We start from the raw sequence: 12,018 nt of genomic DNA on the forward strand, positions 1-12,018 counted from the left end.
CCTCCCGCCTCTGCCTGTCAATCAAACAGAGGCGATCGCTAGGCAACAATGGCCTTCAGCCATCTGGCATGCACCGGCGCTGCAGTTCTGACCCGATCGCACCGCTGCGAACAAATGCAGCATGCGATCGGGTCAGAATGACCCCCTTAATCCCCTGCTGTAATGACTTAGGGGTACATTTACTAAGCAGTTATAAGAGCGGAGAAGTGAGCCAGTGGAGAAATTTCCCCATCAACCAATCAGCAGCTCTGTATCATTTTATAGTATGCAAATTATAGATGTTACTTCAGTGCCGATTGGTTGCCATGGACAACTTCTCCACTGGCTCACTTCTCCGCTCTTATCACTGCTTAGTAAATGTCCCCCTTAATCCCCTGCTGTATTGTTCTCTCTGTATTGTATTGCAGCTGAGAACAAAAGATGAAAGGCTTATGCTAATAAACTTTGGTGCACCTAGGTGCAGCAGAGAAGCCTAGATGAGCGAGGCTCCATCTGTATATGTCTGAGTCAGGGTATCGTACGTCCAATAGTGTTGCAGCATCTCCAGAGTTACAGTGGCCCCAGAAGTCGTGTTCTCTGGCCATAAAGTCAGAGAATTTGGTATGAAAATTAAGATGTTTTGTCCATGATCGCAGCCTTAACTCACAAACCCTTCATTATAACAACTGACAAAATCATTTGCAACACATATATAAATGTTCGAGTGGAACTGACAAAGTTTTAATGGAAGTAGACAGGATTATGGAGCACCATTCTGGATTTCTCTTTTATAAATATCAATCCTATCACAAGTGATTTGCTAGACACACTTTCCTGTAGCATGTATCTGGTACTTAGCTTCTCCTACAGATTTGTCATGTACGCAGGACCAGGATTATGTCGCCCTTTGTTTACGACCGTCCCACTACTTGTTTATCATTGCTGATGCTGACCAGATGGGGCACGGTGGAGACAGAGGACTCCATGGGGGTCATTTCGACCCGTTCACTCGCTGCGTTTTAACGCAGCAGAGCGAACGGGTCACTGCTGCGCATGCGCCGTAGTGCGCCTGCGCATGCCGGGCGGCCGAAGGCCGTAGCAGGACAGCGATCGCCTCTGCCTGATTGACAGGCAGAGGCGATCGATGGGCGGTAGGGGGCGAAACGGCGGCGTTTGCCCGCCGTTTCGTAGGCGCGGTCCGGCCAACCCAGGTGTGGCCGGACCGAACGGGGGGCGGGCCGCAGCGGCTGCGTGACGTCAAACGCAGCCGCTGCGGGCCGGGGAGCGAGGAGTAGCTCCCGGCCAGCACGCTAAAGCTGCGCTGGTCGGGAGCTACTCCTTAAGTGCAAAGGCATCACCGCTGTGTGATGCCTTTGCACTTCTGCGGGGGGGGCGGCACTGACATGCGGGGCGGGCTAGCCCTGTGCTGGGCGTCCCCCCACATGTCAGGAAAGATGATAGTAGCTGTGCTAAATTTAGCACAGCTACGATCAACTCGGAATGACCCCCCATATTCCCAGCAGATTGAAGATGAAAAGTGTGCAGGAAAGGTGAGTGCTGGATACACACTGCTGGAGAGTGTATCTGACAAATGACTGGTGATAGTAGAATAGGATTTATATAATAGATATACATTTTTAAAACATTTCACAAAGCTTGAATGCAGTGGAGCTTGGATGTAGTGGGCAACGCCATCTAAGCCTATGGGCTTAATTTCGCCTGTCCCCTTCAGAGAGATCCAATCGCCACTCCCCCCGCATCACGTGCGTCACTCGACGCAAGCGCAGAAGTCCTTCTATTGCAAAGGACAGATATTACCGCCCTTGTGCTTGCGATGAGTGACGGGATACATCGCACATAGGGGGTCATTCCGAGTTGATCAATCGCTAGCAGTTTTTAGCAGCCGTGCAAACGCATTGTCGCCGCCCACCGGGGAGTGTATTTTCGCTTTGCAGAAGTGCGAACGCCTGTGCAGCAGAGCGCCTCCAAAAACATTTTGTGCAAAACAAGACCAGCCCTGTAGTTACTCTTCGTGTGCGTTGATTCTAACGTTGGAGGGTTGGCTTTTGAGGTCACACACCAGCCCAGCGTCCGCCCAGCCACGCCTGCGTTTTTTCCCAGCATGCCTGTGTTTTAACAAACACTCCCTGAAAACGGTCAGTTGACACCCAGAAACACCCCCTTCCTGTCAATCTTCTTGCGCTGTGCCGTGCGACCTAAAGCTTCGCTAGAACCTGTGCAAAACCACAAAGGTCTGTGTACCCGTACGTCGCACGTGCGCATTGCGGTGCACACGCATGCGCAGAAATGCAGATTTTTAGCCTGATCACTGCGCTGCGAACAACGGCAGCTAGTGGTCAACTCGGAATGACCCCCATCATGCATCTTGCCAACACACGCATAAGGTACTTATAAAATAAGGATATATAAAAAAGTTAAATAGTTCAGAGTAAACTTGATGATGTGTTGTACCATCTGTGCTACACTGGGTTATATTTTGTGTGTAAGATTGTTGCATTAATAACAGTAAATATACAACTCAAATGAAGGCGTATGCATGTAATGTACCACTGTCCCTACGATGGGTTTTGTGTACCTTATGTATGATTATTAGTTCATACTCTATGAAGGTATAACAGAATCTGTGTGTAAGTGGCTGGGAGGATACTAATAACAGGAGGATACTTATTGCAGTATGTGACTTCTGTAGGAAGTTTGTTATTGTCTGTGTCTGAATGTCCACATATACTTGTCCTCAGATCGCGAGCAATTGAGTTTGCGACCTAGCCACGGCAAAACACTAATCCTCAGTACCGAGTACACTGTAGGTAAGCTAAGGATTCTTGGATACATTGGAAACTACAGCACTTATGTGAGTGACTCGTTAATGAGTAGACATTACATTGTCATTAGGGTATTTGGCTCCCAGTTAGCCCCTGTGTGACATCATCGTGTCCTTTTACAGACCCGTCAGATTTAGGGGTTATTTATGAAACAGCGAAAAGAGTGGAGAAGTGGAGAAGTGAGCCAGTGGAGAAGTGGCCCATGGCAACCAATCATTGTTTAGGTAAACATTTATAGCATGCATCCTATAAAATGATACGTAGCAGCTGATTGGTTGCCATGGGCAACTTCTCCACTGGCTCACTTCTCCACTTTTTCACTGCTTCATGAATAGACCCCTTCATTTCATGACTCGTCTGATGCCCAGAACTGAAAAGACAATGTAAGACCATGATTCTGAGTTGCACGTAAGGCGGGTGCAATTGTGGACGATTCCAGCAATCGGAAATCTATGCGAGCACCCGCCTGGATTCAGTCTGCTGCCAGCTTTCCGCTTGTGAGACCAGACACCGCCACTGTCATCTGTACTTGTGCCAGCCCTGGCATGCAACTCTAAATCGGGCTCTAAGTGTCCATTTACATCTAACTCTGAACCAGGCCTCTCTCATCTCATGTACAATAGCAATAATACTACAGATACTGTATGTGCTTCAGAAACTGAAATCCATTGTGAATACTGATAACATGACCATACCAATGGCGAGAGTAATACGAGCCGCCGGTCAACGCACAAAGACCTGTGACTACAGATACTCGTTTTTACACATCACAATCATAGAGCAAAGTTCTCCTCTGTCTCCTCCTCCGTACTCTCCTCCGGCACGTTCTTATGCCTTGTTGTCCTCACATTGCTATACGGTGACTTTGGTTCTGAGAAATACCTCCGGCCGCCACTATGAGGAAATCCTGAGTAACTGTCCTGCCAATAGTGTTCTGGCTGCATGCTGCTGGCTAAGTTCTGGTGGTGAACACTGAGCGGTGACTGTGGATAACGGGGGCTTGTATAAACATGAGGGGTATGGAGAGCCGACGAGGCCGTCTCAGAACTGTGGCAGGGAGCGTGAGGTGTACGACCGGACTGTGCGTGGAAGGATCGGAGGCCGGAATGGAGGTCCAACTTAGCAATTAGCGGCTTTCCCACGTCAATCTTCTTTCTTTCATCCACCATGTCATCAACTCCGTCATACATATAGGTCAGACAGACTGAGAAGGTTAAGTTTTCCTTAATGTACAATAAAAAAATAAAAAAGTTAATGAGATATATATTCTATTATAATACTACGCTGTTATGCTTTATTACATACTTTGGTGGCGAAAGAGAACTCTGCCCATTTTTGTTTTATTATAACGGCACTCATCTTATATTAAAATCATTTTAAAACATTTTTCGTCATTTTTCAGCATATATTAACTGTTTTGTAACCAATATTTTATTTAAATTGTAGGGGCTTGATTCTGAGTTTTCAGGGAAGCACCACAGTCAGTCTGCACAAGCCGACAATTACTTAGATTGGCCGTCAGATCTGGACAGCCGGGTCCAGGAAGTCTGCATCTGACGGACCTGGCCACCGCCCTCCTAATGCTGCAGCAGCTAAATGATGCTGCAGCTAAGGGGGGGTGCAAGAAATACCGCAGGACCTGTCCTGCACAGGTCTTGCTGGGAGTGGTATTGAACGTCGACCACACTTAGGTCGACAGTGTCTAAGTCGACCACTATTGGTCGACAGTAACTAGGTCAAAAGGGTCTCGAGGTCGACATGTCAAAAGGTCGACATGAGTTTTTAAATATTTTTTGGTGTTTTCGCCATACAGTGACGGGGAACCCCAATTAGTGCACCGTGTCCCCTCGCATGGCTCGCTTTGCCTCGCCATGCTTCGGGCAAGGTGCCTCGCCATGCTTCGGGCAAGGTGCCTCGCTCCGTTGCCACTGCACTCTGCACAGGTTACCATTCCCAATCGTAGTCCACGTGGATCCTAAAGTATGAACAAGTTCAAAATAAGAAAAAAAAACGTGAAAAACTCATGTCGACCTCTTGACCTGTCGACATAGGGGCCCTGTCAACCTAGAAACCCTGTTGACCTAGTTACTGTAGACCAATAGTGGTCGACCTAGACACTGTCGACCTACTTCTTGTCAAACCTAGAGACCGGATTACCGGTCTTGCTCATGCACACGTACCCAAACATTGGATTTGTACGTAAAACCCCCCATAATCGGTACACTAGGAATTCTAGTAAACAACATTTGTAATGACAACAAAAAAACAGTCACCCCTTTATGTGGCGGAGCAGCTACTATGTGTAATCAGGCCAGAAGTTGAACGACACATTTTTTGCAATTCACCTGAACATCAGCTAGGAATTATTAATAAATACTAGTATATTAGTGTATCCATCTGGTGTGGGTGTTATGCTACAGGTACACTTAGGACGGAGATCAATTAGTCGTGGTATATTACCGTGAGCGAATTGATCCCCCGGGGCTATCCAATTATCCCCGAAACCAGGAGTTATCTGGGATTTTTTTTCTTCCACCTGCCTCAGGTTGAAAAAAATTTCATGATGACTTGAGGGTTAACGGGTGCTATGACCCTATTATCGCACAAATCGGTAACATTTTCACGAATTCTGTGCGTTAACGCCTGTCAACGCCCATTAACAAGATACTTTAATGGGCGCTAACAAGGCTATCAAGAGAACCCGGGAGTGCAATTGAATAGGGCGTTAAAGCCCAAGGCTACCTCTCGTTTTCACCAGCTGTAATTTATGGCGGGTAATTGAATTCCCTCCTTAGACATCTGGAAAGAAACGGCTTTCAGAAGTCCTTACAATATCTTCATATTTATTGTTAATACAGTGACCTCGGAAATGTCTAACTAATGCTCAGAGCTACACAAACGAATGTGATCTGCATACAGACCTTTAGTGTTTGCAAGGAACTCAGCCGAGTATAGAGACAGTGCTTAGGGAGCTCCTTAGACACCAGGAAGCTTCCCGTTTCCTCTGGGGTGCCTTTATTTGTTTCTTTAGGGTCCACGTATAAATCCTGGGTAAGTACAAGGACGCAGGATTATAGTTTTACATGTATAAATGTATTTGTGCATGTACAGTACGCCTCCCAATAGGTAGCCGGTTGGCGATATTGCTCAATTCAAATATCAGAAAGAGGCGTGGCTTCATGAGAAGCATAGTTTGGGCCTATCAGGGCATGGTTTAGGATGAACATGGGAGGGACTTACTTTGTCCTGATTTTGTGACTAGAAGCCAGGTGCTGTAGGGTGACATTATGGTGCAGGGAGAGTCTCTAGGTGCTGCCCAGCATATCCGGGAATACTGGGCACGCCCCCAGAGTGATGAAAACGGGGATGTGTTGCAAGGCCACACCCCTTCCCCGGCACCACTCCCTTTTTGGGGCCGTACAACTTTGGAGCATATGTGCAAGCAGGCAGTGTCAGTGACTGAAGGGAAGAAGGGGACAAAAGACAAGGAGCATTGGTGGTACGGACAGTGAAGGGGAAGAGGGCCTTGCCCAAGAGCTTGCATTCTACAGGGAGTGGGTTACCAGTGCGAGGGTGAAGGTGGGAAGGAGGAGGGAGTGAGAGAGGAGTTAGAAGGAGGGCTGGTACGCTATAGTAAAAAGTTGTGTTATTAGGGAAAGTTTAAAGCTGAAGAGAGTGGAAGAAAGTCGGATTTGGAGAGGACGTGTGCTCCAGAGGAGGGGGCTGCTGCGGGAGACACCTTGAAAGCAGTCAGGGGAGAAAGTAACCAGAGGAGAGGCGAGGCGCAGTGCCAGATAAACAACAGGGCAGACTGGGCCACACACTGGGGGGGTTTCCACATCACCAGCAAAAGGAGCATTATGGCATATGTGGGGTGGTCTTCAGGTTGCAGACTGTCGGGATCCCGGCGCACAGTATACCGGCACCGGAATCCCGACAGCCGGCATACCGACAGATTTTTCTCCCTCGTGGGGGTCCACGACCCCCCTGGAGGGAGAATAAATAACGTGGTGCGCGTAGCGCGCTACCGTGCTCTCAGTGTGGCGAGCACAGCGAGCCCGCAAGGGGCTCATTTGCGCTTGCCATGCTGTCGGTATGCCAGTGGTCGGGCTCCCGGCGCCGGTTTGCTTGTCGCCGGGAGCCCGGCCGCCGGCATACCATACTATACCCGCATATGTGAACAAGGGTTTCTGCGTGCCATAATGAGAGTGAACTGGGGGCAATGCAATGTGTTTATGGTGCTGGCAGTATTTACAAATTATACTTTTTATTAAGCTCAACAGCATACCATATGGACAATTTTATCGGTGGGGTCCCAACAAGGTAATTGCCCTGGGGACCCCACACACCTTGATCCAGCCCTGATGAGGCAGAAGTTGGAGTAGGTGCAGAGAGAGCAAGAGGAAGGGTGGGTGGAGAGGTAAGTATGAGGTTGAGAAGTTCGAACTGGATTCTGAGGGGGACAGGGAGCCAGTGTAGGAAATCACAGAAAGGGGAGGTGGAAGCCATGAAAAGGAAAATGAGATGCGTAGCGGTATTAAGGGGCGTTTGAAGTGACGTGTGTAAATAACCCTTAGGGAGGAGGCAGGTACGGGAAGTTTAGGACAAGAGGTGTGTGGAAAAAATATTGGGGAGAATAACATTTTATGCAGAGGTCGCTGTTTAGGCATAACCTGCCTGCACCCGCATCCCTGGACAGGTACTTACCAGCGGGAAGTCGGTGACGTTCGCTCTGCACTCCATGATATTGGAGGGCGTGCTTATAATCTGCGTGTAAATTATCATCACGTTGGAGAATTCTGCAGCGAATCCCAGCTTGATTTTTACACCGCAGTCAAACTCGATGCACATACTGTCCGGGAGCTCTGGAGATGGGAGAGAACAAAGTCATTCTGTTCATATTAATGCATCTAATAATTAATACTCCGATATATTAATATTATAATACGCTATCTAAAATAACACAACGGCATATCTACGAGATGCTGCGTTTGGCCTCAAAGCTATTGTGCTGCCTAGCGGCCATTGTCGGGCATGTTGGTAAATGTGGACTCTATTCCTCACTGCAGGATGGAATTGTCGCGCTGGCTGCCAGACTTCCGGGACTGGGCACTCGCCCGGAACCGCAATGACAGCTCGCTCCCAGCACTTGGGGCTGTGACTGAGGCCTGCTGTAAGTTAGTGGCGAGCGGAGCAAGCCAATACGCCAGAAGCACGGCGAGCAACGCGAGCAGCAGGGGGACGCATTTCATCAAATTTGGGTAAAATAGGTTTAAAAACACAAGATAACACAAAAAAAATATAAAGTTTACTTTTCTGTGTTGACCTTCTGACCCTGTTGACCTTTAGACACGGTCGACCTTTTGACTGTCTACCCTATGGTATCTACCTATTGAATGTCCACCTAACAATCCATACCTCTGTGGGGAATAGACGGAATGCAATGTTGCTTATAAAAAATTGTATTTCAAGCTGGTAAAGGGGTCAGTGTAATACCAGCACACAAAATGCGCAAGCAGCAGCTTCTATTGGCGGTTGCTGTCTGCAAATGGTCTACAAACTCCTTCCCCGGTGTATGGGATTTACTTACTATTCCGTCAGTTGAGATTCTGATGAAGGTAATACTAGGGTTAGGGTTAGGCACTAGGGGGAGGGTTAGTGTCAGGCTGATGGGGGGTTAGGGTTAGGCACTAGGGGGAGGGTTAGTGTCAGGCTGATGGGGGGGTGGGTTAGGCACTAGGGGGAGAGTTAGTTTCAGGCTGATGGGGGGTTAGGGTTAGGCACTAGGGGGAGGGATAGTGTCAGGCTGATGGGGGGTTAGGGTTAGGCACTAGGGGGGGGGTAGTGTCAGGCTGATGGGGGGTTAGGGTTAGGCACTAGGGGGAGGGATAGTGTCAGGCTGATGGGGGGTTAGGGTTAGGCACTAGGGGGGGGGTAGTGTCAGGCTGATGGGGGGTTAGGGTTAGGCACTAGGGGGGGGGGGGATAGTGTCAGGCTGATGGGGGGTTAGGGTTAGGCACTAGGGGGAGGGTTAGTTTCAGGCTGATGGGGGGTTAGGGTTAGGCACTAGGGAGAGGGTTAGTTTCAGGCTGATGGGGGTTAGGGTTAGGCACTAGGGGGAGGGATAGTGTCAGGCTGATGGGGGGGTTAGGGTTAGGCACTAGGGGGAGGGATAGTGTCAGGCTGATGGGGGGTTAGGGTTAGGCACTAGGGGGGGGGATAGTGTCAGGCTGATGGGGGGTTAGGGTTAGGCACTAGGGGGAGGGATAGTGTCAGGCTGATGGGGGGTTAGGGTTAGGCACTAGGGGGGGGGATAGTGTCAGGCTGATGGGGGGTTAGGGTTAGGCACTAGGGGGGGGATAGTGTCAGGCTGATGGGGGGTTAGGGTTAGGCACTAGGGGGAGGGTTAGTTTCAGGCTGATGGGGGGTTAGGGTTAGGCACTAGGGGGAGGGTTAGTTTCAGGCTAATGGGGGGTTAGGGTTAGGCACTAGGGGGAGGGTTAGTTTCAGGCTGATGGGGGGTTAGGGTTAGGCACTAGGAGGAGGGTTAGAGTCAGGCTGATGGGGGGGTTAGGGTTAGGCACTAGTGGGAGGGTTAGAGTCAGGCTGATGGGGGGTTAGGCACTAGGGGGAGGGTTAGTGTCAGGCTGATGGGGGGGTTAATGTCAGGCTGATGTGGGGTTAGGGTTAGGCACTAGGGGGAGGGTTAGTGTCAGGCTGATGGGGGGTTAGGGTTAGGCACTAGGAGGAGGGTTAGAGTCAGGCTGATGGGGGGTTAGGGCTAGGCACTAGGGGGAGGGTTAGTGTCAGGCTGATGGGGGGGGGGGTTAGGGTTAGGCACTAGGAGGAGGGTTAGAGTCAGGCTGATGGGGGGGTTAGGGTTAGGCACTAGGGGGAGGGTTAGTGTCAGGCTAATGGGGGGAGTTAGGGTTAGGCACTAGGAGGAGGGTTGGTGTCAGGCTGATGGGGGGGTTAGGGTTAGGCACTAGGGGGAGGGTTGGTGTCAGGCTGATGGGGGGTTAGGGTTAGGCACTAGGAGGAGGGTTAGAGTCAGGCTGATGGGGGGTTAGGGTTAGGCACTAGGGGGAGGGTTAGTGTCAGGCTGATGGGGGGGTTAGGGTTAGGCACTAGGAGGAGGGTTAGAGTCAGGCTGATGGGGGGTTAGGGTTAGGCACTAGGGGGAGGGTTAGAGTCAGGCTGATGGGAGGGGTAGGGCTAGGCACTAGGCGGAGGGTTAGTGTCAGGCTGATGGGGGGAGTTAGGGTTAGGCACTAGGAGGAGGGTTAGTGTCAGGCTGATGGGGGGGTTAGGCACTAGGAGGAGGGTTAGTGTCAGGCTGATGGGGGGTTAGGGTTAGGCACTAGGGGGAGGGTTAGAGTCAGGCTAATGGGAGGGGTAGGGTTAGGCACTAGGGAGAGGGTTAGTTTCAGGCTGATGGGGGGTTAGGGTTAGGCACTAGGAGGAGGGTTAGAGTCAGGCTAATGGGGGGTTAGGGTTAGGCACTAGGGGGAGGGTTAGGGTTAGGCTGATGGGGGGAGTTAGTGTTAGGCACTAGGAGGAGGGTTGGTGTCAGGCTGATGTGGGGGTTAGGGTTAGGCACTAGGGGGAGGGTTAGTGTCAGGCTGATGGGGGGTTAGGGTTAGGCACTAGGAGGAGGGTTAGAGTCAGGCTGATGGGGGGTTAGGGTTAGGCACTAGGAGGAGGGTTAGTGTCAGGCTGATGGGGGGGTTAGGGACTAGGAGGAGGGTTAGAGTCAGGCTGATGGGGGGGTTAGGGTTAGGCACTAGGGGAAGGGTTAGAGTCAGGCTGATGGGAGGGGTAGGGCTAGGCACTAGGGGGAGGATTAGTGTCAGGCTGATGGGGGGAGTTAGGGTTAGGCACTAGGAGGAGGGTTAGTGTCAGGCTGATGGGGGGTTAGGGTTAGGCACTAGGGGGAGGGATAGTGTCAGGCTGATGGGGGGTTAGGCACTAGGGGGAGGGTTAGTGTCAGGCTGATGGGGGGGTTAATGTCAGGCTGATGGGGGGTTAGGGTTAGGCACTAGGGGGGGGGGATAGTGTCTGACTGATGGAGGGGGTTAGGGTTAGGCACTAGGGGGAGGGATAGTGTCAGGCTGATGGGGGGTTAGGGTTAGGCACTAGGGGGGGGATAGTGTCAGGCTGATGGGGGGTTAGGGTTAGGCACTAGGGGGAGGGTTAGTTTCAGGCTGATGGGGGGTTAGGGTTAGGCACTAGGGGGAGGGTTAGTTTCAGGCTGATGGGGGGTTAGGGTTAGGCACTAGGGGGAGGGTTAGTTTCAGGCTGATGGGGGGTTAGGGTTAGGCACTAGGAGGAGGGTTAGAGTCAGGCTGATGGGGGGGTTAGGGTTAGGCACTAGGAGGAGGGTTAGAGTCAGGCTGATGGGGGGTTAGGCACTAGGGGGAGGGTTAGTGTCAGGCTGATGGGGGGTTAATGTCAGGCTGATGGGGGGTTAGGGTTAGGCACTAGGGGGAGGGTTAGTGTCAGGCTGATGGGGGGTTAGGGTTAGGCACTAGGAGGAGGGTTAGAGTCAGGCTGATGGGGGGTTAGGGTTAGGCACTAGGGGGAGGGTTAGTGTCAGGCTGATGGGGGGGGGGTTAGGGTTAGGCACTAGGAGGAGGGTTAGAGTCAGGCTGATGGGGGGGCTAGGGTTAGGCACTAGGGGGAGGGTTAGTGTCAGGCTAATGGGGGGAGTTAGGGTTAGGCACTAGGAGGAGGGTTGGTGTCAGGCTGATGGGGGGGGTTAGGGTTAGGCACTAGGGGGAGGGTTGGTGTCAGGCTGATGGGGGGTTAGGGTTAGGCACTAGGAGGAGGGTTAGAGTCAGGCTGATGGGGGGTTAGGGTTAGGCACTAGGGGGAGGGTTAGTGTCAGGCTGATGGGGGGGTTAGGGTTAGGCACTAGGAGGAGGGTTAGAGTCAGGCTGATGGGGGGTTAGGGTTAGGCACTAGGGGGAGGGTTAGAGTCAGGCTGATGGGAGGGGTAGGGCTAGGCACTAGGCGGAGGGTTAGTGTCAGGCTGATGGGGGGAGTTAGGGTTAGGCACTAGGAGGAGGGTTAGTGTCAGGCTGATGGGGGGGTTAGGCACTAGGAGGAGGGTTAGTGTCAGGCTGATGGGGGGTTAGGGTTAGGCACTAGGGGGAGGGTTAGAGTCAGGCTAATGGGAGGGGTAGGGTTAGGCACT

General features: G+C 51.3%; 1 protein-coding gene across 4 annotated transcripts in view; it reads right to left on the minus strand.

Annotated features, from left to right (window-relative positions):
- Positions 1-1,351: 1,351 nt before the first annotated feature.
- The window catches only part of MALT1 (MALT1 paracaspase), a 183,583-nt gene continuing 172,916 nt past the window's right edge, over positions 1,352-12,018 (minus strand). For all 4 annotated transcript variants that reach the window (XM_063959446.1, XM_063959435.1, XM_063959428.1 and 1 more), the window contains 3 exons: positions 7,530-7,687; positions 5,744-5,869; positions 1,352-4,045 (listed from right to left, as the gene is read on the minus strand). In XM_063959446.1, coding sequence (XP_063815516.1) covers positions 3,596-4,045; positions 5,744-5,869; positions 7,530-7,687 — 734 coding nt within the window. In that variant the 3' untranslated portion in view covers positions 1,352-3,595. The remainder of the gene's footprint in view (positions 4,046-5,743; positions 5,870-7,529; positions 7,688-12,018) is intronic.

Source organism: Pseudophryne corroboree, chromosome 1 (genome assembly GCF_028390025.1).
Source record: "Pseudophryne corroboree isolate aPseCor3 chromosome 1, aPseCor3.hap2, whole genome shotgun sequence".
Taxonomy (NCBI): domain Eukaryota; kingdom Metazoa; phylum Chordata; class Amphibia; order Anura; family Myobatrachidae; genus Pseudophryne; species Pseudophryne corroboree.